The sequence below is a fragment of the Corythoichthys intestinalis genome, chromosome 3 (assembly GCF_030265065.1).
Source record: "Corythoichthys intestinalis isolate RoL2023-P3 chromosome 3, ASM3026506v1, whole genome shotgun sequence".
In the NCBI taxonomy this organism is placed as follows: Eukaryota; Metazoa; Chordata; class Actinopteri; order Syngnathiformes; family Syngnathidae; genus Corythoichthys; species Corythoichthys intestinalis.
This window is the reverse complement of record NC_080397.1, coordinates 29370038-29397719: the sequence shown is the minus strand read 5'-3', so window position 1 is coordinate 29397719 and position 27682 is coordinate 29370038. Positions and strand designations below refer to the sequence as shown.

Below are 27682 nucleotides of genomic sequence, written 5' to 3'. Positions count from 1 at the left end.
CAAATAGAAATATAAAGCCCTGGAAAAAAATCATTTTTGTGGGTTACCTTAGTCCATTTCTAACAAAATATTATATGTATGTAATTTACAGGGTGTTCCAAAATGGTTGACCCCATTCTGAATGCCAATATCTCAGAAACTATATCATGGATCTTAATGAAACTAAATCACTTAATGTTCAAGGTCACAAGTTTTATTGGTTAAATTTACAAAGAAAAGTACAACATTTTTTGGGGTTCTATGACAGATTTTCATAAATGTTTAATATGAGCGCCCCTGCAAAATGCCTTTTCTTTGAATTGAACAGCATTTCTTAACCTGAAAAAATACAAAATGCCAAACGTTACACACAAAAACTTGAAACATTTCTACACAAGCTGTGAAAAAATATGAGGTCATTCCAACAAAAATTGCCAAAATTATTGGCCTACGAAATAGGGTCAAACATTTTGGAACACCCTGTATATCCGGACATTTGAGTTTAATTTAACTGGACTTTTCTGATTATTTTAACAAAGACGGACGACATTCATTTGTAAACGCTATATTGTGTCTAAATGACAAACAATTTTAAGGGAGCACTGTCTGTATTGATTCAAAAACATCTTTATTCCTCTTAAGAAAACAAATCGAGGAAAGGATGAAAATTCATAGAGCTTTTCTTAATTTTCAAGGCAAAAGTGCTTTGTATGAACAAATGACAAGAAAGAAAAGAACCTTTCTGTAGCGTAAAATAGCCTTTTTTTTAGCATGGTGGCAAATTATGCCTCGTCAGGCAAAATATAGTTTAACAAGTTTTATTAGGCAAATTTCTCTTCAAGTGGCAAACTATTCCATTGCTAACAAAATGTCATTGAATTATATGCGAACGAGTTTTTTGATGACCGTCATCACTGTCCTGATTTTTTTTTTTAATTGTCATTTTACTGGAAAAATATTTTTTGTGCTAGCAAGAATATAAGAAAACAGCATTTCTTAATGTCTGTCTTTTTAAAAAAAAAAAAAATTGGGGGCGAAACTGGTTTTAGTTGTAATTGAAATCACCAGCCGCATGTTTCAACTTGCACATGAATCATTCAGACATGTTAACGCGACATAAAATGTAGTTGTGTGTTTCATTCAGCGAGTCACTTGAATGACCTTCAGTTGACTCATTGATGTTTCAAAAGGTGTTTGAAAACATGTCAAAATAAACACTGGACATGATGAACTATTCCATCTGGTCTGTAGGCTAACGTCGTCGTGAGGTGTCCTCACTCCAGTTGACACTCTTTGGAAGCTGTCACCCATGCGTGGCCTTCTAATCTAGGTTGGTGACATTAATTCAGACTGTGGGATTTTCCCTCTTTACACACAAGGTGTTTTGTATGTGGTGTGTGTGTGCACAACTAACAGTAGGCTACGTAATAGGAAGTGGCAGTTCCTGGGAAGAAGGCATGGCCTTTGGTCCTCGTATTGTTTTGTGTGTCCACGGTAACACCTGGTATGCATGTTTTTCCACCTCAAAACAAAAAGCATGACATTCATTGGCAACAAGGCAGTCTTTTTTATGCTTGAATGGAACTTAACAGATGGGTAAAGAAAACTATGTACTTAACTATTACTATTCATTATTTTGGAAAATGTATCTTGTATATGTAAAATTTGATATTCTTGTGGCCCAATATTAGTCAAATAGTGTTTTAATGGCAATAAAGGTCTACTGCAAACTTTTCCTGAACAAATCCTGACCTTAAATTGACACTTAACATTAGGAAGTAGCTTGTTGTCAAGTTTTAACGACATATAGTACTAAGCTGGCCTTTTCGTTAGTTGGTTAATAGTGTCTTTTCGACAAAGGGTGGAGAAAGATTAATTCCAGGAAGTGTCTTAAAACCCTTCAGGACCAGAAATTGCCATCAGAGATTTCAGTGACGTGCGGTCAGGGGAGGCAGGTGAGGCAGAGCCTCACCTGTCATCATGACAAAAAAATAATTATAGCATCAAATTTATATGAATATTTGTCCATTGCTCTTTATGTATGACTCATTTCAAACATTTTTTATAGTCAAAATCGCTGAATTTGCCTATTTCCTGTTCAAATAAAGAAATGAAACGAGAGGTGCGGCAGCAACGAGTAAAGCCTCACCTCTGATTGCGCAATCCATAACAAACTGGGTTGATACATGGAATTGGAGCGTGCTGGTTGCCGTACATCTGCATGTCGCCGTTATAATGTTTCCAGATACGTTTATTTGACCTGATTTTCCACATTCTGGCTAATGTCTTTATCCCTTAAAGTTTAATGTTTGTTAGCGACATATTTAATTTTGCTGATGGGACATAAAACCGCAGTGAAAAGGCACATGCTGCGGCAGATAGTACTCTGGACCGCGCTTTTCAAACGGACTAGTACACCCGAAAAGACTGGCTATGTGGCTGTCCTTCGAAAAATCTTCTCAACTTGTGCCAATGTCTGGACTAACACGGGATATTGTGACATTAAAAAACTACGACGAAGCCTCAGCAAACATGAGAGCTCGACCACTCACATTCAAAGCCTGATTGCTTTAAAAACTTTTGGAAGCTCAAGGATCGATTTGGCTTTGACGAACAGCGGGAGCTCAACGGTAGCATCCTCAATGCTAAGGCAAAGAAAAGAGTTTGAAAGACCTCATTAATGCAACCTGCATCCTAGCTAAACAGGAGTTAACATTTCGTGGTAACGATGAGCGTGTAAGCTCTTCTAAACGTGGCATATATGTAGAACGATTACATGGTTTTGCTGAGAAAGATGAAAGGTTAGCTAGACTTTTGGACACATCCACTGTGTTTTCTGGCTTGTCAAATAGAACACAGAACGATCTAATTGAAGCAATCCTCTCCATTGAGGCGGAGAGATTTTTTATTTTTTAGTAAAGGAAAATAAGGAGGACTTTTACAAAAAGGGCGTAGGTTTGCATAGGGACGGTAGGGACATAACACTACCAACTTTAAGGATGCTAAAATTGTCCCCACCAACTTTTAAGCAACCTTACCTTTTTTGCATGATATAATGTTCAGTTATATAGAGAATTTAGATCTTTCAATAGTTCCATATGTTGTAAAGATAGAATTGACCCTACCATTATTAAGTGAATTATTTTCATTATGTTTATGTTTGCTAATAAAAACCCGAAATTTATTCAGGAAGTTTTCAAAATGTTTCTTTAGTATTTTTTGAAAACAGATTTGAATCGAACAGTGTATCATCTGAACCAATGCATGTAAAAGTTATTATCAGAAGATAAGGATTTATTTTGCATTGATCATTTTGCCTATTAATTAATTAGGTTCATATACATGAGAAATGTGGCCCTTTGCCCCCTGCATCCAATCTGTTTGGTCTAATTAATGTCCCGTCCCCAGCAAAAAGTGTACCTACATGCAGGTTATGCTGTTATATCGTCCCTACGAATGTTGATACCAAACCTATGCCCTTCCAAAGTAATGCCGGTTTTTGTGGTGAAGGTCAGGCGCAAGAGCACAAAGTTTTCATTTCAATCTTATAAAAAAAATAAAAAATTTAAAAAAAAATTAAAAAAAGAGCTTAGACCAAGAAAAATACAATAGAATATTTAAAAACTAAATTTTGGCTTTAAATAAAATATTCTTTGTTTTTCTTTTCACACTTTTTGTTTAGCAATCTGTAATAAATTGATTAAAGTATCAGAATTAAAAGTTTTAAAAACAACTGAATATTTCACTAAAGGTCAGAATTGAATTCTGTGGCTTTGTACACCACTCTTTACTCTCATTTATGTTGCATGAATTATAGAATTGCGACGATCAACACATTGAGGGTGTGGGGCAAATGCATGTTATTTTCTTACTTTTACGTATCGATAATATGTACCGTGTGTGCGTGTTTTGTGAAGAATGCTGATGAGAACCAGTAGCCAATTGAATAAGCTACCGTTTTTGGTTTATATATTTGGAAATCTGACACTAAAGGAGTCGGTGCCTCACCAACCATGAACCTCACCGCACGTCACTGAGAGATTGGCTTCAAAACAGAGAAATCTCTTCTATGATATAATAGGCAATTTCACCATTCAGTGGGGCAAATAAGTATTTAGTCAACCACCAATTGTGCAAGTTCTTCTACTTAAAAACACATATAAAAACCCATTGGTTTCATGGGATGAAACATCAACGTGAAGTTTTGATCAACACAAAACTACTTTTGGCGTAATATTAGGAGATTGAAGTAATATTAAGGTAAAAAGTAGCAAAAATGTGAGATTAAAATCATTACAGTGGGGCAAATAAGTATTTAGTCAACAGCCAAGTTCTCCTACTTGAAAAGACTAGAGAGGCCTATAATTGTCAACATAGGTAAACCTCAACCATGAGAGACAGAATGTGGGGAAAAAAACAGAAAATCACATTGTTTGATTTTTAAAGAATTTATTTCCAAATTAGAGTGGAAAATAAGTATTTTGTCACCTACAAACAAGCAAGATTTCTGGCTGTCAAAGAGGTCAAACTTCTTCTAACGAGGTCTAACGAGGCTCCACTCGTTACCTGTATTAATGGCACCTGTTTTAACTCATCGGTATAAAAGACACCTGTCCACAATCTCAGTCAGTCACACTCCAAACTCCACTATGGCCAAGACCAAAGAGCTGTCTAAGGACACCAGAGACAAATTGTAGACCTGCACCAGGCTGGGAAGACTGAATCTCCAATGGGTAAAACGATTGGTGTATAGAAATCAACCGTGGGAGCAATTATTAGAAAATGGAAGACATACAAGACCACTGTTACTCTCCCTCAATCTGGGGCTCCATGCAATTCTCACCCCATGGCGTCAAAATGACAAAGTATTGAGATGAACTTTTGGTATTGACCAAATACTTACCATGATTTGTAAATAAATTCTTTAAAAATCAAACAATGTGATTTTCTGTTTTTTTTTCCCACATTCTGTCTCTCATGGTTGAGGTTTACCCATGTTGACAATTACAGGCCTCTCTAATATTTTCAAGTGGGAGAACTTGCACAATTAGTGGTTGACTAAATACTTATTTGCCCCACTGTATGTCTCTTTAAAGGGGATGTTTCGGCAAAGGGGGTGTGAGACATCAATAGAACCGTTATGCGCCAAGATAACAAATATTGATAAAGTTAACAAAAAAATCAATCACATTAATGAGCAATTATCGAAAATAGATCGAAAATGACGAACACTACCGAAAGTGTTCCGGAAACAGCCGAATGGGGCGGCGACGTCACGACAAGTGATTGAAAGTCGAGGCGGAGCTAGGTGCCCTTGTTTTTTAACGACGAGAGAGTAGCGTTGGGGTTTGTTTGACCAAAACATCACAACAATGGTTCAAAACTGCTGTGCTATGTGGTGTACAAATAGTTGTTTATCGGAATATAGTATCCATGAGTTCCTGAACGCGAAAAAAAAAAGCTGGACTACACAGAAAATGGGTAAAGTTCGTCGTGCAAAGAGGGCTAATTTTCTAGACACAGCCTCCGGCACGCTTTTCTGTGGTGCGCATTTTCCAACTGAAAGCTTCTCGAACTATGGACAAGAGAAATCGGGTTTTGCTAAAAGATTGCTGCTCTAAGGAGATGCGGTGCCGACCATAGATGCACAGCCACCTAAATGTCCCGAGATATCAAGAGAGAGACGATGACTGCTAAAGGAGGCTAAAGCTACGCAAAGAAGGGAGCAGCCAAGCTTGAAATGGCCAGAGTGAGTACTCTTTTATAATTAATAAAAAAAAATGTCACGCCTTTGGATACAGGACTCGACACATGTATAAATGATCGTTCGTAAAATATATAGAACAAATCCTCTGATCCCGTTCATATTTGTGTCTGTTGGCAGAGCGAAAAGCTATGATAGCGCAATAAATTATAATTATTCTATGCATTCCTTTATTTTGCAGTCACGGTGTATCAGCTTCACAAAAAGAAATGCTAAACAAATCATTGGTGTTTCCCACACGATCTGCTGCCGATGTTTCATCAGTGTCATTGCTCCCCTCAATGACCGTTTCATTACGCTGCATTGGCGTTCGTTTGGGCTCAAATTGGTCACCTATAACACCGATTAAAGCTTTGCAACTCTCCTCGTCACCATTAGATGAACATTCGTTACGTCCTTCTACGTCGGTTTCGTCGCTGAAACTAGAAACGAAATTGACTGCCATCATCGCCGCCATTCAGTATTAAAGCACTGAGCCTTTTTCTTGTTGAAGAAACAGCCCTCACTGCCAACTCTGAATTCTCTTTTATTGACAACGAGCGGTGTTTCTTCATGAGGGAACCTGGAATATGTGCAGGACGAACACAATGCATCAGCATAAACAGCTCAAAACACCCCTAATTCTCCCCACACTAGAAGGAATTATATTGATGCAGACAGGCGCTGCCCCCCTAGTGGCCGGTGGCACTCTCTTCACTTGACGTGACGTCACGCACACAATCTGCCAGATCTCGGGCGCCGGTCGTTTTAGCTTGACAATCGAGCCAAATTTCTCTCATTTTCTTGTGTGTAATTACACGAAGTGGCATGATATGAATACAAAAGGCATGCGTTTATGGATAAATGATGGAATATCAAAATTTTCCCAGGGCGCTACATCCCCTTTAAAGTTTGAGCAACAACAAGGAACACAAAGGTCAGTTTAATGTATCATATAGCAGATGAACACAGTAATATTTGAGAAGTGGAATGAAGTTTAAAGGATAAACAGAAAGTTCGGAAAAATTTATCAAGCAAAAATAGGCCAGTGCAAAGATTTGGGCATCCTTGTGTTTTATTGATTAGAAAATCTTAAGTACTAATTTTTGGAACTCAAAATTTGTTTCATAAGCTGACTGACGTTGACCTACAGACACCGGTGAAGCCAATCATAACAAAGTGTGTTTAAGGCAGAAACTTGCAAATTGTTCTCCTCTTCGCATTATCTCTGAAGAGTGGAAACCTCAAAACGACTGTCAAATGAACTGAAAGAAAAGATTATTCAACATTATAGTTTAGGGGAAGGATACGAAAAGCTGTTGCAGTAATTCCAGCTGTCAGTTTCCACCGTGAGCAACATATTAGGGAAACTTAAGACCACAGGCACAGTTCAACTTAAAGTCCGGAATGGCAGACCAAGTAAAGTAAGCAGAGGCGATGGATGGTGAAGAGAGTAGAGACCGGCTTCAAAGACCTACACTGCTGGCTAAAACTATTGGCACCCCTGCAATTCTGTCAGATAATGCTCAATTTCTCCCAGAAAATGATTGCAATTACAAATGCTTTGGTAGTAATATCTTCATTTATTTTGCTTGCAATGAAAAAACACAAAACAGAATGGAAAATAAACATTGTCATTTTACACAAAATTCCAAAAATGGTCTGGACAAAAATATTGGCACCCATTGAAAAATCATGTTTCTTCTTTAATTTGTGTAATTAACAGCAATAAGTAAATCACTTGCAGCCAGTTAAAATGGATTAAAGTTGACTGAACCTCTTTCCTGTGTCCTTGTGTGTACCACATTGAGCATGGAGAAAAGAAAGAAGACCAAAGAACTGTCTGAGTACTTGAATCTAGTTTTGATCATAGTAGTTTGTATACATTTTTCAAAATGTAAGCTGTTGAAATTTTGAGAAAACTTTTTCTACTAAAACCCTTAGTATTCATCGACTAAAACAAGGCAAAACTGCCTGAGTATTCATCGACAAAAACTAGACGAACACCAACACATTTTGAAACGGGTAAAATATGACTAAGAATAATTAGTATTTCGTCAAAAGACTGGGATGAAAATTAAAAGGGCTGCCAAAACAAGACTGCTAAGAAGTAAACATCAACATATGAGATCACCCGAATGAGCTGGCATGTGTTTATATGGTTGTTATCAACACACTTGTGATAGCGGTCACACAACAGGGTGTTTGTGTAGGTTTTTTTAGGTGTACGTCAGTAAACAAAAGAGGAATTCTCCGCGCAGTGACCAATCACAGCGCAAAAGAAGAAATGAGCTGGAATAATCAAAACACAATAAAACCTTTGGTGAGTAAATTCATCAAAATGTCTTTTCAGCAACATAACAATTTTGAGGCACAATATAACATTTCTCCATTGTTTCATTTAGACTTTAGACTGCCTTCGACTTTCTTGTGAACAAATATTGTCTTTTTAATTGCTAAATATTGCCTTGAAATGAACTAGCAAGTGGATGTAAAAAATATACACTATCTATCCATTGAATTGGTCTGTCTCAGCTACTTTCCCATTATGCTCCTCCTCATCATTCCAGGACTGTGAGTCATTCCTGCCGTGGGAGTCAGGAAAAGACAGGAGCAGAAAAGAGAAGTTCCCTGTCTGAGAGCGAATGGAACACGTTACAGTGATGCTCCCTCTGCCTTTATTAACCACCCCCAGAGGGAAGAATAAATGAAAGGGGCCCACAAAACACTTCCTGAAACCGGATATAGATCAAAACCGGTTTGGAGGGCAGATCAGAAAAAAGTTGAACAACTCAAATGGAAAGTCATTGTTCTGAATTCATCACGGAAACTAAAAGCAAACGCACGCTACGGGGTTCATTCAACCTATTTTACAGTCTAGTCATTGTGTCATGTACAGCTAGAGTGATAAACTTGTTCATGTGCCAAAAAGTTGAAAAAAAGAAAGAATAAAAAGTTTTTTTATATTTCATACTTTTTTGTATGGTGTTTTGATGCTGTTGCAATACCTGAACTTCCCCTATGGAGAATCAATAAAGGATTCTTATCTCATTTAATCACATACTGTACATAAAGAATCGCATGCTTCTATTTTAACATTCGCGCCGTAAAATCAGAGATTTGTGATAAGTGTGATCGAGAGCGTACTTTCGTGTCTGCAGTTACGTTTGTTCATTCAAAATGGATTGGATGTCTAGCACCGTCGATGAGTTAGCAAAGAAGTGACCCAAAACCAAAGGTATGGGTTTCCACAGGGACGGTAGGGACATAACACTAACAACTTTTCAGGATGCTCAAATTGTCCCTACCAACCTTTAAGCAATCTTATATACATTATATAATGAGTTCAGTTATACAGGTAATTTAGATTGTTTTCCCATATGTTGTAAGGATAGAATTGACCCTACCATTATTAAGTGAACTACCGTATTGGCCCGGATATAAGACGGCTCTGATTATAAGACGACCCCCTCTTTTTCAAGACTCAAGTTTGAAAAAAGACTTTTTGAACACTAAATTAATTTTTATACAGAAAATAATTACAGTACATCTGAAACAAATGATAATAACAATATATTTGAGAGAAAAAGCATGTTATTTTGCCTCATTCAAATCTTAATATCTGAACATTTAAACATGTAAACTAAAGTGCAATCACATTCGTAAATGAATGGCTTCTGGTTTTTGAAATGTAAATAAACCAATCTATTGTGATAAAACAACAAAATTGCAATAACTGCATTAACCATCAAAGTGAAGTCTAACTGTAACTGTAGTCTTGAAACTAATCTGAATATGGAAAAACATTGCAATAAAATAATGCAAACTGGTTAAACTTGAGAGTAGCTGAGATCTGTCATGACAGAACATCGCTTCAATGATATCTGGCGCCATCTAGCGTCGTGAATGGGTATAACGTCTAGACCGCGGATATAAGACGATCCCCACTTTTTCAGTCTTATTTCAATGCAAAAAACACAGTCATATATACGGGCCAATACAGTATTTTCATTATGTTCAAACTTACATTTACCCCTTTTCACTAGCTGAATGCGCTGATCCATTTTTGACCCCTCAATTGCACGTCTAATCGACTGATGACTTTACCCACTCACACTCACATAGCCCCGACAGAAATACATGTCGACGAAATGCCGCCTCCTCCGCCCCCTTTGAAGACGTAGGATATAAGAAGTTTTTTTTCGGCCAGCAGCAGCCACTGTAATAATTTAAAAATACGCCAATGTTGTGGAAGTGGGAAACACCACTAATTTTGCTACTGAAAGTCCGACCTGCATCAGAGTTAGCATAACATTAAACTGTGTGAACTTGCTAACCTGCAAAACTCGAGTAGGAAACTGCTTAGAAGTGTCCGTCTGTTTGTGTTTTCTACTGTTAACATTAATTAAACTTTGAGGAATGTAGTGAACTCTGCTGGAAACTACAGAACCAGGAAAACATGAGAAGCGGCTCAGAGAGAGACGGGTGCTGCATAACCTCATATGTTGCTCAGACAACACAACATACAACATAATCATAATCAACTACAGTTAAAAGAAAAAAAAAGATTTTGGGGGGGTTGCTGCAAGCTACCCGCACTGGCGTTGCGATCGACTGGTCGATTGTGATCGACGTAATAAGCACCCCTGATTTAGCATATCAATTAATTAGGTTCATATTCGTGAGAAATGTATTCTTGACCCCCGTTCACCCAATCTGTTTGGTCTTATTATTGTCCCATCCCAAGCAAAAGTGTACATGCAGGTTATGCTGTTATATTGTCCCTACCAATGTTGAGACCAAACTTACATCCTTGCCCAAAACCAACAGGAAGTGACACCAAATCAACAGGAAGTAACCTGGAAATTTTCCCAGTATTAACAAGGAGCAGCCTAGAAATGCCCAAAAGATCAAGGGGAAATGATCCAAAATTTACAAGAAGTGACCTGTTACAATCTTAAAATGACATGGAAGTGACGCAAAATTAACTCATTTGCGTTGACAATGATAGACGTCCAATTCACTTATACTGGGAGGATGGCTTTGAATGCTCATCTTCTAGTGCCATTGACGGCACCCAACGTCCAATCTGTTTTGACTGGGAACGTTCGTTCATTCTCCCCCTCCCAGTCAAAACGGATTGGACGTCGGGCGTCGTCGATGTCGTTCATTGAATTAGCCTATTTGGCTAAGAAAGCTAATTCATGAATTGAGTTATGAATTAACAGTGTCAACATTTTTGTGTAAGGCTCGCAGCTAATTTTGTGTGAACATGCTGGCAAACGCTAACAATGACACACATCGTTGATACTTAACATAAATGAGCAAATAGTCTCAGTTGTGTCATAATAGATTTCAACATGCATGTTTGAAATTCCCCAAGATCTGAAGAGCACATGAGGAATGTATGTGGAACTCCACTGGAATGCCATCAATGAAAGCGACATTGCCATCGTGCTTCCCACATGACATACAAGCACCAATATGATGATGATGACACAAATGAGGAAGGTAGTGGCTTCAGAACCAATGGTAAACAAACCTTTTGATTTGGGGGTTTTGACACCAGTGAGTGTTGTTTTTTTTTTCTCATTTCCTTCAAAAAAGTCCAGATTTCTCAATCAGAGCTTCAAGATGATCATTGAGTGGATGCAATGAATAATTGTTGGGAAGACCGCAAGGCATTGTAACCACTTGCGGAAGGACAGACTGGGAACCACACCTCCACATTTTTTTCACCAGCATGTATAAATTGTTTGTCTTTTGACTGTTTCAACAATGAGTCATTCAGACTAAATGGGAAGCCGGACGGCTGGTCGGCTAACTGACGTCAGCTCGGCAACACACATTTCACATGACATTTCATATCTGTTGCACTAACCCCAACAACAGAGGAGTTAATTAGCTAGCCAGACCTTCCATTATCGTCATCCTCCCTATTATTATTATTTAAATCAAAGCACTTCATTTAAATAAAATCTGCTGATGTTGGTTTTGAACTCAGGAAAACCGCCTAGTGATATGAACCCTTTCAAGGGCAGAGGTCACTGAAGTAGAGATTTATTAGACAGTTATCATTCACTGTCAGCTCAGGTTCACAGAATATGTGTTGAGCACATAGACGTAATTTATGGAGGCGATGGGTGTGTTGCAACCTACTCAATAATTCAAATCAGCCACAACAACCCCTCCAACATCATATCATAATTATTTAAAATGATTATTAGATAATAAGATTTGGGAGATTTGGTTTTGCCAAGTGTGTTCCTCTGTGTATTACAACTTCACAGTGGTATAATCCATGGTGGGTCGAGTAACCAGAAATTTTACTCAAGTAAGAGGAACGTCAATTATAACTAATGTTAGTTAAGTAAAGTAGTCATCCAAAAATGTAGTCAATAGCAAATAAAAAAGTATTCAGTAGAAAGAATACTCAGTGAGTAACATTGTAAGTAACTGCTAGCAATGTCGCCTTTTTTTTTTTTTTTTTTTTTTAGAATGTCTTTTTCTCAGCACAACATCTATATCAACTGTTTAATTGTACTGTACTATATAACCTATCACATGACCATAGTGGGCCTAAAATATACACAAAACCATTCACAGGGCATGAGTGGAGAGTAACATTTCCTACCATGAAATTAAAACAATCATATCTCCAGTTTTTCATGGTCTATAGGTGCCAAATAATAACTCGGAGAGAACTGGAAATCTGTGCTTGCAAGTAATGTTGACTTTGTGTCCAATAGTTTAATAGTTTAATATTAAAGCCACCACATGATTGATATGGAGGACCAGGAGTGCAAAAATTAAATAAATAAATACAGAATTAAATAAATTATTAACTGTGTCATTAAAATGCTTCTATTTCAATATTTATTTATTTCAATTCATATTTATTTCAATTCATTTTTTTTCTATTTGATTATTTAAATTTAGAATTATTTGTTTCAATATTTATTTTTTTACTTTTTATTTATTCATTTCAATTTTTACTTAATCATTTCAACATTTATTTCCATTTTTACTTATTTATCTCAACATTTATTTATTCCAATTTATATTTATTTATTTCAATATCTATTTATTGCAACTTTTATTTATTTCATTCTTGCACTCTTGTTCCCCCTGTGGCCGCATGAAATAATTTTATCCGTCATTGGCTCATGAAACTCAATAGGCGGGCATGAACTAGACTTATTTCATTCTTGCACTCTTAGTGCAAGAATGAAATAAATCAAAAGCGAAATAAATGTTGAAATAAATGAATAAATGATGGAATAAATAAATAAAAATTAAAATAAATATACATTCAGAATTAAATGTTGAAATAAATATCGGAATAAATAAATAAATGCTGAAATAAATAAAAATGGAAATAAATGTTGAAATAATTAAATAAAAACTGAAATAAAAAGTGAAACAAATGAATGAATATTAAAATAGATATGAATTGAAATAAATCAATAAAAAGTGAAAAAAATAAATAAAAATTTAAATAAATATAAATTGAAATAAATGAAACTTGAAATATTGAAATAAATGTTGAAATAAATAAATATTGAAATAGAAGCATTTTAATGACACATATAATAACTTATTTAATTTTGTATTTGTTTAATTTTTGCACTCCTGGTCCTCCATATATTGAACAGGCCGGCGTCACATTTTTCACAAAGAGTTACTCTGGTAAATGTAATGGAGTAAATAAAACGTGTTACTACCCACTTCTGTTTACATATATATATTATATATATATATATATATATATATATATATATATATATATATATATATATATATATATATATATATATATAAAATATACTGTTAATTGCCCATCGCAAAACACATGCGTTCAACACTGATTCTACAATCGGATGTCAAACCGGAATCCGCAAAATATTGCCCTGTGGGCAGATACTGACCCTGTGGCCGCAGCTTTGCGGCCCATGTCCTCTTTAAACATAATTTAAAAACCATGATTCATCAACCAAAGGTTTAATATCCTGGTTGAACTCAACTCACCAGTGCATGTTTATCTGTCTTAGAAAAAAAGGAATAAAATAAAGCCACACATGGTGATGATCTAACAACATGCACGTGCGCGCTTGTGCGTGCCATTAGTCATTGATATGAAACACACCCTGAACGTGCCTTGGCCAGCCATCCAGCCTTTCTTCTGTTTCATTTGATTTCTTATTTCTTTTTCTACCCCTTTTTAATGATGAAATGTTGCCACCTGCAAGGGAAACGGGAAGTAAATGGCCAACGGCAAGCGGTGTTTGCATGACACAATACAAGCCGAGGGCTCAAATGATACTGACTCAAATTCTGTCTGTTATCTTTTTCAATAAATAAAAAGTGGCTAGTAAAGCGTAGGCATGTGCCAGTATGAGATATTGACTGTATGATAGCCTTAAGCAAAACTACCGCATTTGACGGTATCACGGTATTGCAATTATAGGTATAAAATGTGTTATTTTGAGATGTATGGGTTAAAAAAAACTTTTTTCCATTGAACAGGATTTTTTTTCATTTTTCACAACGTATTTGCAAATTGGAACATATATACTAATATATACACCAGGGCTCCATCCAGCCATCGGACTCTGCTGGAGTCCAAGCCAAATATAGGGCACCGGTACGGGGGTGTGACATCGGCATCTCACCGGAGTACCCGCGACGGTACGTTGCTCTGTCGCGGCACACTGGTCGGACCCCGATATCACCCCACAGGCGCGGAGGCCGGCTATCGAGTGGACGGCCCGCGAGTGACATGACACTCATTCAAAGCTGAAGCAACGGGGCTCCCGACGGGGCTCCCAGCGTGGACGCCGGCAACTCGCCGGTAGTCCACTCGCTTACTGGGCGGGCTAGAGCCGGGCCACTCGCCGACCACTCCCGTACCGGCACGTCGCGGACACTCCAGTTGGAACCAATTGCCAACCGTCACGTCAGGGCAGCGGGTGAAGTTCGCCGTGTTCAATCACATTAAGCAGCAGGGCACCATACTCCGGTGAGATGCCGATGTCACACCCCCGTACCGGTGCCCTATATTCAGTTTGGACTCCAGCAGAGTCCGATGGCTGGATGGAGCCCTGGTGGTCATTATTCTTGCTTCAAACTTTTATGCCATTGGCGTAGTCAACTGCCACTCAAACATGTCGGAAGTAGCGTTGAAGTTGAATCTTTGTGTCAAAATGATTCAATCGAAAAAAAGTGCCTTCAAAACTTTTTCCACTTCAAAAAAAAAAAGTGCGTTCAAAACTTTTTCCACTTTAAAAAAAAAAAAAAGTTGAAAACTTTGTGCTTTTCAAAAAAAAGTGACACTTCAATAAAAAATATGTATATTTCAAATTTATTATTATTTTTTTAAATATTTTTGCAAATGATTTTTTTCTTTGATTAAAAATAGTTTTTTGATTAAAGCAACCTCTATTGCGATTGAATGATTTAGACACAAATGTCCTCCCCATAATATGACTTAAACACAAAAAGGATTGCTTCAATCAAAGAAAACAGTTTGAATGAAAAATAGTCTTCAAATGCATATTTCTGCATCTCAAATATTTTTTCACATTCAAACCTTTTTTTTTCTATGATTGAATTTTTTAAAAATTTGATTGAAGGGATTTTTGTTTTGAAAATCTATTTTTTGTTTGAAGCAACTTATTTTTTGATTGAATAATAACGACACAAATGTCCTAGCCAAAATGTGGTCCAAACGCAAAATTACATGACTTCAATCAAAAATGTTGTTTCAATAAAAAAAAAAAAAACCGACAAAAAAAATAATAATTCAAAGAAAAATCGTTTTCAAATATATTTTTTTGAGTTTCAAATTTATTTTTGCATTCAAACACATTATTTTTGATTGAAGTGACTTTTTCTTCGATTGAAATTATATTTTGATTGAAGCAACTTTTTTTTTGATTGAAAGCAACTTTTTTATTTTTTTGATTGAATAATAAAGACACAAATTTACCTCCATAGCCAATGAGTGGACTTCTTTTCTCAGTAATGACGCCAAAACTTTGGGTTATTAACTCTCGCGACTCTCTGGCACCACCTTGTGACCAAAATCTAATCTTACATTAAAAGTGAATTTCTCGCACTCCTTTAAAATGAATAACAATTACAACGAAACGTTTGACAAACCGTCGTTATCAATCGTCTGTTTTTGGTGTAAAAGTGACTCAAATAGAACAAAAACATATTCGAAGTACATCGCGTAATTCTTCACGTCGGTGTATCTTCACGTAGCTTCTTCTTCCGCCTTGTTTCAGAAAACGGAAGTGACGCAAATGTTTTTTTCGCCCCTCTTCTTCTCTCTTCAATCCGACTGTCCTCCATGACACTTTGGAAGTGAACTTTAGCGATCTATCGAGAAACTTTTCTAAAACTCTGTCACAAAGTTTGTTTGGATCGGAAGACCGCCACGTACTACGACGACGACGACGACAAAGGGCGCAGAAGCGGCCGCGGTGGGCTAGCGCACGTCGAGGAGCGCAAGGAGAGCGCGGACAGGTAAATAAAAATAAAATAAAAAAACAACAAAAAACATACACGCACATACAACAACAAAAGTGATGACGCCCGACGCCAAAATGATGTCACCGTCGAGGACGCTTGTTGGCGTCTTTTAACGGCACGCACAGATTGCCAACTGAGAAGACGCACGTGTACGTGCACGAGCACGGCCGCTTTGATTTATTTTCCGACAAACTACTTGTTGTCATCAGCATACTTGTTATTTTGAAGTTAGCGAGCTAAAATGACGTCATAAACATGAACTCAGCGCTCCTGTCTCTGTTTTGCTTTGAAGCCCCGCCTGCAGTTGCCAAGTGATAAAGCTTAATCAAGTCCTTAGCAACCATTGACGATGTCAAACGTCCAATCCTTTGCAACCGGTGTTGTGCCGAAAAATAGTCGCCCCGCGTGAAATGTCCCCCCTGACGGGAACGCTTGTTTATAAGGCTTTATTGAGGTGAAAACATCAAATGTTTTCATGGACGCATTACAGTAATGGATTTACGACTGTAAAATCAGTTTTAAATAAATAAATTAGACAAAATACTAGTACTTTATTTTAGTAAGAAATCATGGACTGGGCCACATAACCATCTTTGAACAGAAATGTATTAGTCTACAGGTTTTCACGACCATATCTCAATGACAATCACACAGGTATGACATTTATTAGTTCAAGCAGAGTATAATAATACATATATTCACGGTACAAAAAATCGTTTCCATGTCCATCGATTGGTAAGAAAAAGCTGTACGAGTGACGTGTGGGCGCTCAATAATAAAATAAACAAATAAATTAAATAAACACTCAATAAAGCCTTATTAACAAGCGTTCCCGTCAGGGGGGACATTTCACGCGGGGCGGCTATTTTTCGGCACAACACCGGCAGTGGTCATTCGTTGTGAATTGACTGCCATCCCTCCTAATCCCAGCCACGGCCGTTCATGACCAATTTGGTACCCTAGGCCTGTGTTTTTCAACCGGTGTGCCGCGGTGAGAGATCGTCAGGTGTGCCGCGAGAAATGATTCAATATCGCAATTTTTTTACTTTTTTATTTTTTTAATGTTGTCGGGCGGAGTTGCAGTCATGTGCAGATGAGCAAGGTATAGACCCTACCAGGGGTCGCGTTAACCGAATATTTTCCGTCGTTGACCGTTTTTTTTACAACGGTGACGGAAAAAACTGAAGTCCATCTGTCATTTTGACAGGTTGCAATTAACACCCCAAACCACAGGGTGGCGAGTGAGCATATTAATTAGCTATTGTCTCTCTTGATGTATGACGTCGTTGGCCTTACTCGGAAAAATGTCAAGGCAACTGAGTGTCCAATGTTTCTTCAAAAGCCCCAAAACGATGATGGTGTTGATAAAAGAGGTGAAAAAAGAGGGACTGATGCAGTGAAGGATGACAACGAATCAAGTGAATCGCCGGTTCACTCCTCACTGCGGCGAGCAGTTGAAAACGCCGCCAATTACCAAGAAGGGCAGAATTGGTAACACGGTGAAAGCGGCATAAAGCCAAAAAAGCGGACCAGACTAGCCAGAGCCTGAAATTATTTCAAGGAAAATATGGAGGGTGCCATCACTGTGTGTACTCTTTTTGCTAAGCTGAGCTCGCATAGCACGGTAGCACGTCGGCTATGAACGAACACTTGACGCGCCGTCACCCAGGTGTATTTCGGAACACAACAGGAAACAACAAGCTAGCGGATTGTAAGTCCATACAACTTTCTAACGATTTTTTAAAAAATTGGAAGTTGCCTTTATGTACGTCGTATCAACGTGCATTTTTATTTAATAATAATAATAATAAATAAAATAAAATAAAATAATATATATATATATATATATATATATATATATATATATATATATATAATGGAATTATATAATATTTTATTATTATTAAATGTATTAGGATCATGGAAGGTCCCACTTGGGGGGAAAAACATATATATATCCTGTATATACTTAATATAATAAAAATATATATGGAAACAGTACTGGCCTGCTTACTGTAATCCACGACTGCACTAATGTTAGTTACTGTATATTATAAAGTATTATTGTATTATTGTGTATATACATATAGTGACTGCATCAAGATATAGTCATTTTAAAAATTGAAGTGACGGGTAAAAATAGATTATGACCGGATTTTTATGACCCTGTCAGTCAAAATGACAGACAACGAAAAAGTCTAGCGGAACCTCTGGACCCTACTCACATGACGTCACAACCACGCCTCCGCGCCATATTGTCAGTCTACTCGTCGTTTTGACGCATTACCGCGACATAAATTCCTCCTATTATGGCGTGTTTTTCTGCTCGTTAACATTAATAATCAAAATGGTGAAGGCGTGTGTGGCGGTTGGTTGCAATAACAGAGAAGATAGACGGAGAGACTTGAAGTTCTACCGTATTCCGAGAGACCCGGAGAGGAGAGCGAGATGGACTGCTGCAATTCGACGAGAAAACTGGGCTCCAAACGATTACCACGGATTATTTAGTAGTCATTTTATATCTGGTAAGATGCATTTAATATATATTTAGAGGTTTTTGAGCTGACAACCACAATTAAGATCATTGCGAGGCTAATCGCCGACAACATACCGTTTCAAATTCAAGATGCTTATTTCTTCCACCATCATTACATTTTGAATAATATTTAGCTGGTACCAAGTGAAAGAAGCTGGCCTCGTCGACGGATCATCAGTTAAACAGGTGTGTCCAAACCTTTTGCAAAGGGGGCCAGATTTGGTGTGGTAAAAATGCGGGGGGCTACCTTGGCTGATTTACATAGAACAATATATTTAAACAAATGTTAGCAAGCCCTTCTGTGTTTGCTTCATTATTTTTTTTATTCATAATTTCAACAGTCTCGTCTTTGTGGCGTTCTCTTTCGACACTCGGGCTCTTGCAAAAAAAAGCTGCTGTGAAATTAAATTAGCTTCAAGTTGCTATAATTTCTCGCTGTGTATCTTCCCTGTAATGTTGTCGTACATGTCAGCGTGTCTTGTTCGGTAATATCATTATCGCGTCACATCGAACTCTTTGAAAACAGCGACTGTCTCTTTGCAAATGAGGCAGACACAGTTGTTGCGTGTTTTATTGAACAAATAGTCCAATATCCACCTATCCTTGAAGTGTCGGCCATCGCAGTCAACTTTTTTTTTTTTTTTTTTTTTGATTGTCGCCATTTTAGAAATCACACAGGGTAATGTTGCTTAGAGTGCTGCTCTTAATGTTTTTCAAAGTTTCGTGAGAATAGGCCGAGTTTCTGTGGAAAAGATAGTTGTAGATATCAGGGTAGCAGATGTCAGGCAGAGAGGGCGAAGACAGCGGGTCGAAAAATATCGATTTAGGCATCAAATATGGATCTGGCGAATGGATAGACTGAAGCTTTTCCACATAACGCCTTTTATGCTACGCATCCAATGTGTTTACAGCGTCTGAAAGCACTGGGGCTTCCATGAATTGCTCTATAAACTGAACGACTAATTGAAACCATTGAGAATAGGGCTAAACAGAGACGGACAATATGGCCGCCGGATACAGCGACACGTCATTCTGTGGATTTGTAGCCATCAGCCATCTTATGTAACCGGTGTGTCAGCGCCGCCCCGCGTTCCGCTCCCACCTCTGACCAGGCCGAGACGCGAACCCACGCGCCAGGACGCTTCCACTCGGCAGGTAGGGACGTTAACCACTGCGCCAATAAAGCTCGAGCGAACGGCTCAGTCGACAGCATCCATACATGAAGGAAACATAAGGGAGGTTTCCACACTCTGCTACAGACCTACATGTACCCGTTACACTGACCCCCCGAAACCTTCGCTGCCGATCCGGGTCAAGGCACCATTGTAACCGGTGTGTCAGCGCCGCCCCGCGTTCCGCTCTCACCTCTGACCAGGCCGGGACGCGTACCCATGCGCCACGACGCTTCCACTCGGCAGGTAGGGCCGTTAACCACTGCGCCAATAATAAAATATGTTAGTTCACTATGACAAAAAGATATATATATAATATACTATGATATAGTATATTATTATTGTTCTATATCAGACTTAAAGGGTACCATGGATAGAAAGATATGTTGTTCTTAAAAAATACATGTAATTATAAGTTACAATAATTTGATATTAAAACCCCTTTTAATGTTTTTTTTAGATCAAATTTGTAAAATTATTTTAACTAGTAGGTCGCTATTGTTGTTGACGTCACAGGGCAGTGATGTCACATGTGTACGCTGCCAGACTTTTACAGTGTCACTCTTTAACTACATAAACATGTCATTGGTTCTGCCCTTCCAATTTGAACCCGAGTGGAACATTAATGAGAAGGACAGCAAAAGCAAAATGAACAGGAAAGACGGAATGAGACGAGTAGCGTTCATGTGTCAAGTTCGCTCAAGTGATGAGAGCAGGAGAGTGTTTGATGTCAAAAACTGTTTGCAGATCGTCCCTGTAAACTATTGTGTGATCCAACTTATTCCAATATTATTATGGTTGTAGTTAGCATCCACAGCTGTCTTGTTTGATTATTTTTGCTGATAGCACGGGGCCATGCATCACAACACACGAAAACGTTGATGCAGTTTGCCTCTACCGAGACGTCTAATGATATCTAACCTTATTTTTGTCAGGTAAAAGCAGATGTTGAGATTGTTGGCCAAATTGTGAGGTCCACATACAGTGGGGCAAATAAGTATTTAGTCAACCACTAATTGTGCAAGTTCTCCCACTTGGAAATATTAGAGAGGCCTGTAATTGTCAACATGGGTAAACCTCAACCATGAGAGACAGAATGTGGCAAAAAACCGAAAATCACATTGTTTGATTTTTAAAGAATTTATTTGCAAATCATAGTGGAAAATAAGTATTCTTTCAATACCAAAAGTTCATCTCAATACTTTGTTATGTACCCTTTGTTGGCAATAACGGAGGCCAAACGTTTTCTGTAACTTTTCAAAAGCTTTTCACACACTGTTGCTAGTATTTTGGCCCATTCCTCCATGCAGATCTCCTCTAGAGCAGTGATGTTTTGGGGCTGTCGTTGGGCAACACGGACTTTCAACACAGATTTTCTATGGGATTGAGATCTGGAGACTGGCTAGGCCACTCCAGGACCTTGAAATGCTTCTTACGAAGCCACTCCTTTGTTGCCCTGGCTGCGTGTTTGGGATCATTGTCATGCTGAAAGACCCAGCCTTGTCTCATCTTCAATGCCCTTGCTGATGGAAGGAGATTTTCACTCAAAATCTCTTGATACATGGCCTTATTCCATTCTTTCCTTTACACAGATCAGTCGTCCTGGTCCCTTTGCAGAAAAACAGCCCCAAAGCATGATGTTTCCACCCCCATGCTTCACAGTGGGTACGGTGTTCTTCGGATGCAATTCAGTATTCTTTTTCCTCCAAACACGAGAACCTGTGATTCTACCAGAACGTTCTATTTTGGTGTCATCTGACCATAACTCATTCTCCCAGTCCTCTTCTGGATCATCCAAATGCTCTCTAGCGAACCGCAGACGGGCCTGGACCTGTACTTTCTTCAGCAGGGGGACACGTCTGGCAGTGCAGGATTTGAGTCCCTGGCGGCGCATTGTGTTACTGATAGTAGCCTTTGTTACTGTGGTCCCAGCTCTCTGTAGGTCATTCACCAGGTCCCCCCGTGTGGTTCTGGGATTTTTGCTCACCGTTCTCGTTATCATTTTGACGCCACAGGGTGAGATCTTGCATGGAGCCCCAGATCGAGGGAGATTATCAGTGGTCTTGGATGTCTTCCATTTTCTAATAATTGCTCTCACAGTTGATTTATTTACACCAAGCATTTTACCTATTGCAGATTCAGTCTTCCCAGCCTGGTGCAGGTCTACAATTTTGTCTCTGGTGTCCTTTGACAGCTCTTTGGTCTTGTCCATCGTGGAGTTTGGAGTGTGACTGACTGAGGTTGTGGACAGGTGTCTTTTATACCGATAATGAGTTAAAACAGGTGGCATTAATACAGGTAACGAGTGAAGCCTCGTTAGACCTCGTTAGAAGAATTTAGACTTCTTTGACAGCCAGAAATCTTGCTTGTTTGTAGGTGACCAAATACTTATTTTCCACTCTAATTTGGAAATAAATTCTTTAAAAATCAAACAATGTGATTTTCTGTTTTTTTCTTCACATTCTGTCTCTCATGGTTGAGGTTTACCCATGTTGACAATTACAGGCCTCTCTAATCTTTTCAAGTAGGAGAACTTGCACAATTGGTGGTTGACTAAATACTTATTCGCCCCACTGCATGTAGACTCCAGGTCTCAATTATTTTTGTATTACTATTTGTAATTAATTGCAGTAGTAGTAGTTTTACTTGTAGGATTCAAATTATAATATTATGAGAAGTCATTTTGTTGCTTGTTTTTATGTTACCATCATCAAACCCATTGGTTTCATGGGATGAAACATCAACGTAAAGTTTAGATCAACACAAAACTACTTTTGGCGCAATATTAGGAGATTGAAGTAATATTAAGGTAAAAAGTAGCAAAAATATGAGATTAAAGTCATTATATTACTTATTTTTACATTATGTGAACCGGAGGTTGTTCAGAGGACGTTGACTTAATTTTTTGGCAACGTAAAGGTCGGTGTGACCACAAAACGACATTGGGCGAAGGTCGTAGGGCGAGGAACGCGATGCCGCGCGACAAAACGTGGTCAGTCTGAAAGCAGCTTTAAGAGTCACACAAGTTAAACATTGGTAGTTGTTGATGAATTTGATGATTGATTGGTTGTGGACTAATTGGGACAACTGGACATGCCGCCGTTAGAAAGCAGTACATGTATCCACCTGCTGTGTTGAGAATAGAATAGGATAGAACAGAATAGGATAGAATAGAATAGAAAGCCTTTATTGTCGTTCTACAGAGTTCAACAGATTTAAAGCTTCGCCATAAAGTGCACTACATAAAACAAAAGCAAAATTAGAAGCTACCAAACCTATTGTGGAAATTGAATATTTAACACTGATGCTTGCGCTAAAGTTTAGTACACAAGTCATTGACAGCTTCACTGCCAATGTATTGCTGTCAATGCCAAGTGCAATCGCAAAGTATTTGCACCCTGTTACTTCCCACCACTCGTTGTGTCTTGCGGGCATGCTCGCCAACATGTCAAATCACGATTCCTCTCGTTCCTGACGTGCCGACAGAACAAAGCATGTCACAACACGCTCTTAAAGAGGCATGTGAAGTTGGAAGAGGAAATCGGAGTGTTGTGAGGTAAGGAGTAGGGAAAAATATAAAGGGTGAGACAGGACATGGAATGAGAATTTAATAGAGAGACTGGGCTAAAAGTGAGAATGTAAAAAGAATGAGAAAGGGGAAGCTTTTTGAGAGAATCAGAACAAAGAGAAGGCAAATAGAAAGAAGAGGGAAGAAGAAATAAGACGGTGACAAGAAAGGGAAGCAGGAGAAGCAAACAAGGAGGTAGAAAAAGGGAGGCTGTTGATGAGTGATAAGAAAATGAGGGCATGAAGGGGAGTTGAGAGTGATAGTGGCAAAAAGAGAAGAGCAAGTTTGAGAAATGCATCTAGCGGGACATCACTGGAACCTTGAAACTTTCGCTCGTTGACCTACAACAACTTCAAGCAACGTTTTCCACCAGAAGGCGGTGCTGACATGAACGCTGTAGCTTACTATCCATCAACAAAATGTCCTCACCTCTGTGTTTAGTTGCGCTGGGAATATGATGGGATTTCCTCTGAGGACATTTGGAAACATTGATCATGTGACCGCAAAGAGTAACTTCCTGTCTAGAACTTTATTTTGAAAGTCCAAGAACGCTTAGTTCTCCCTGAAACCTTAAACGTATTTTTTTTTTACCGAAAAGGTTTAAAGTTTTTTCCTCTCTCCATTGTTGGATCTAACACAAGAATGGAGTTTCAAAGTATCCTTTATATATTGAGGATTTTTTACAGTGCTACATTGGCTTCATGTTACTAATCAACTGTTTGCAGAGATGTAGTGTGTGTGGCCCATCATGCACCTCTTCCTGCTGCTCATCCTTCACGCCGCAGCAGCCGTGGCACAAGTTGACCCAGGTATTGGAAATGAAGAAAAAGTGAGAGAAAAGGCAACTTTATTTTGACATGAACACTTCTTTCCAGCACACTGTCGCTATGCCCTCGGGATGGAGGATGGGCGGATCAAGGATAATGACATCACAGCTTCCAGCCAATGGCACGAGACCACAGGACCGCAGTACGCCAGGTCAGTATTATTCATAGAATGGTGGCCAATGGACGTATCTTTTAGAGGTGTGCATCAGCACTGCCCTCACGATTCGATTCGATTACGATTCGGAGGGCCACGATTCGATTCGGTTCGATTCAGCAATGCATCGCGATGCATTAAAGCCTGGGATGCATTAAAATTCTAAAGCAAAGCATATTTTTCATGAATCCTGAGGCAACACAAGCGGTCAGACATTAAACAACTTTTTATTGGCTTTTGTGTCACTCCTGGTTGAAGTCAAATGAAAATACTTTCAGATATATATATTTTTTTTAAAAAAAACAGATCACAGCATTTAATTAGTGCTTTGAATGAGACCAGGGCTTTTTCCTTTTTTACATACAGTAGCAGCCTTTCACACAGTGCAACATCTGAACTCCTGTGCAAAATCAGTAATAACGGTCACTGTATTTTAGTCACAACGACCCATCAATAAAACTATTCAAGAAAATATTAAAGAAAACGACAAAGAAAATATTGTAGTGCAGTAGCATCTTTATCGCAATATCAATCCAGGGATCAGTTCAGTTGCAAACAAAACATCAAGTAAATTGCAATGTAGAACAAAAGCGGGGGGGAAAAAACGCAGCAGCAGCAATTTATTTTCATTTCTTCGAGTTGGCAGAAAAAAACGCTTTTTTCTTAATGTTTAAATAGTCTACATATTTTTATGATCATTATAAAAGCATTTACACAACCAAATAACGCCGGGAAAGTTTAATATTAAAAAAAAAAAAAAAACAAGCAGTTTCGCAGACACACAGGAGAAGATTCAAAAGGATCACATTTGTGTTGCCTTTGTATGTATAAATAAAAGTGTCTTTCGTAACGAATTCTCAGTTGGCAGAAAAAAACGCAAGTTTTCTTAATGTTTAAATAGTCTACATATTTTTATGATTATTATAAAAGCATTTAAACAACGAAATAACGCTGGGAAAATTTAATATAAAATAAAAATATGCGGGCCACGGCGTTCTTGTGCGTGCACAAGCAAATGCACAATACAGAGAGCTTGCTCTCGGTTTTATCCCTTTTTTTTTTTTTTTTCTTTCATTTATTAGTCCGGCGCGGCGGCCCGACCCGACCCGAACGTGAATGCTTAACATTTCGGGTCGGATCGGGCCCAAAATGTTAATCGGGTTCGGGCACAAGAGCTAACCTCTTAGAGATAGGACATAACATAACAATGGCTGAAGTGGAGAAAGAGGGAGCGAGAAAGATTATCTGGCGACATCTGGAGACATTTTGGCTTCTACGAGGTTGGTGGGAAACTTGACCAGAGTTATGTGGCGTGTAAAATATGAAACATGAGAATAATAATACAAATGGGGAAACCAAATCCGTTGCATCACCGGAATTGCGCAGGGAAGATTTTTGAACGTACTTATATATTTTAAAATGCGCTGAATCGATTCGGCTTGTTGCCCGCATCGAATCGAATCGTCCATGCCCCGCATCGGGATGCATCGCCGCATCGATTATTGTTGACACCACTAGTATCTTTAAAGTGGAATGCTGCCTTTTTCGGTCTTGTCAGGTTGAACCGCGACGACGGCGATGGCGCCTGGTGTCCTGGAGGACAACTAGAAGCGTCCGACTCTCAATTCCTGCAGGTTTGACTTTGCCCCTTTCTCTGACTGACGTTGCCTAAAGGGAAAGACACCTTTATAGTGTGAATACCAGCCGCAAGAATCTTCTTTTTAATTAAAACGGAATTGTATTTTTCTATCGTGTAGTAGTGGAGAAAAACGTAAATAATATGCTGTTAAAAATTTTCTGCAGACAATGCATAGTGCTGTAACGTACCAGCAGTAGAAGCCTTCTTGAACATTTGAACTTAGTAGCCAGCTTGCATTCGTGCTTTTTTTGTTTTGCAAAGTGTTTGCAATTGGCGTTCATGCTTTTTTTCCTTTCACCGTTGACGATGATAGGCGAATGTTCATTCGTTGCTAGCCTGCTCCCCTCCCAGGTCAGTGGCAGCCAATAACTTAACATACATGTGTTCTATGTATGCAGGTGGACTTGCGTCGTCTGACCTTCCTGACGGTGGTGGCCACTCAGGGACGCTACGCACGCAACGGTATCGAGTTTGCACGAGCGTACAGCCTAAACTACAGCAGGGATGGAGTCGTATGGAAGTCATGGAGGAATCGTTTGGGAAGCACGGTGTGTCTGGATTGACATGTTTGTGTTTTTGTCTGAGCACATACTGTATCACTAGTGTGCACAGTGTATTATAGCTACAGTATGTCTGCATATATCTGCATGCATGTGTGTTTGGATGTTAATGTACAATTGCGCAAGTGTTTTTGCTTGGTGTGTGTCTGTACAGTGATGTTACATAAGTATGTGTAATTGTTGGCATGTTTGAGTTTGGTGCATACTGCGAGTGTGTGAGTGTATTAGTAGTGCATAGGTTTTTGTGGATGTCGTGCATTATTTTTGTGGGAATGTGAATACTCTGTGTGTATGTATACTAGTCCTTCTAAAAAAATTAGCATATTGTGATAAAGTTCATTATTTTCTGTAATGTACTGATAAACATTAGACTTTCATATATTTTAGATTCATTAAACACAACTGAAGTACTTCAAGCCTTTTATTGTTTTAATATTGATGATTTTGCCAAAAAAGTCAAGAAAAACCAAAAATCCCTATCTAAAAAATTAGCATATTTCATCCGACCAACACAAAAAGTCTTTTTCAATACAAAAAAAGTCAACCTTCCATTAATTAATTCAGATATGCACTCAATACTTGGTCGGGAATCCTTTTGCAGAAATGACTGCTTCAATGCGGCGTGGCACGGAGGCAATCTGCCTGTGGCACTGCTGAGGTGTTATGGAGGCCCAAGATGCTTCTTTAAGCTCATCCACAGTCTTGGGTCTGATGTCTCTCAACTTCCTCTTCACAATATCCCACAGATTCTCTATGGGGTTCAGGTCAGGAGAGTTGGCAGGCCAATTGAGCACAGTAATGCCATGGTCAATAAACCATTAAACCAGTAAACCATGGACTTCTGGCATTTCGGCATTTCCTTCTCCCCAGTCTTCCTCCAAACTTGTGCAGCTTGATTTACGAATGACATGCAAAATTTGCTTTCATCTGAAAAAAGTACTTTGGACCACTGAGCGTCAGTCCAGTGT

The 27682-nt window shown here is 38.6% G+C and overlaps 1 protein-coding gene across 2 annotated transcripts in view; it reads left to right on the top strand.

Annotated features, from left to right (window-relative positions):
* Nucleotides 1-16026: 16026 nt before the first annotated feature.
* Nucleotides 16027-27682, top strand: part of ddr2l (discoidin domain receptor family, member 2, like) — a 39631-nt gene continuing 27975 nt past the window's right edge. For both annotated transcript variants that reach the window (XM_057832315.1, XM_057832314.1), the window contains exons 1-5: nt 16027-16252; nt 24260-24343; nt 24410-24512; nt 26074-26149; nt 26553-26702. In XM_057832315.1, the coding sequence (XP_057688298.1) occupies nt 24283-24343; nt 24410-24512; nt 26074-26149; nt 26553-26702 (390 nt within the window). In that variant the 5' untranslated portion in view covers nt 16027-16252; nt 24260-24282. The remainder of the gene's footprint in view (nt 16253-24259; nt 24344-24409; nt 24513-26073; nt 26150-26552; nt 26703-27682) is intronic.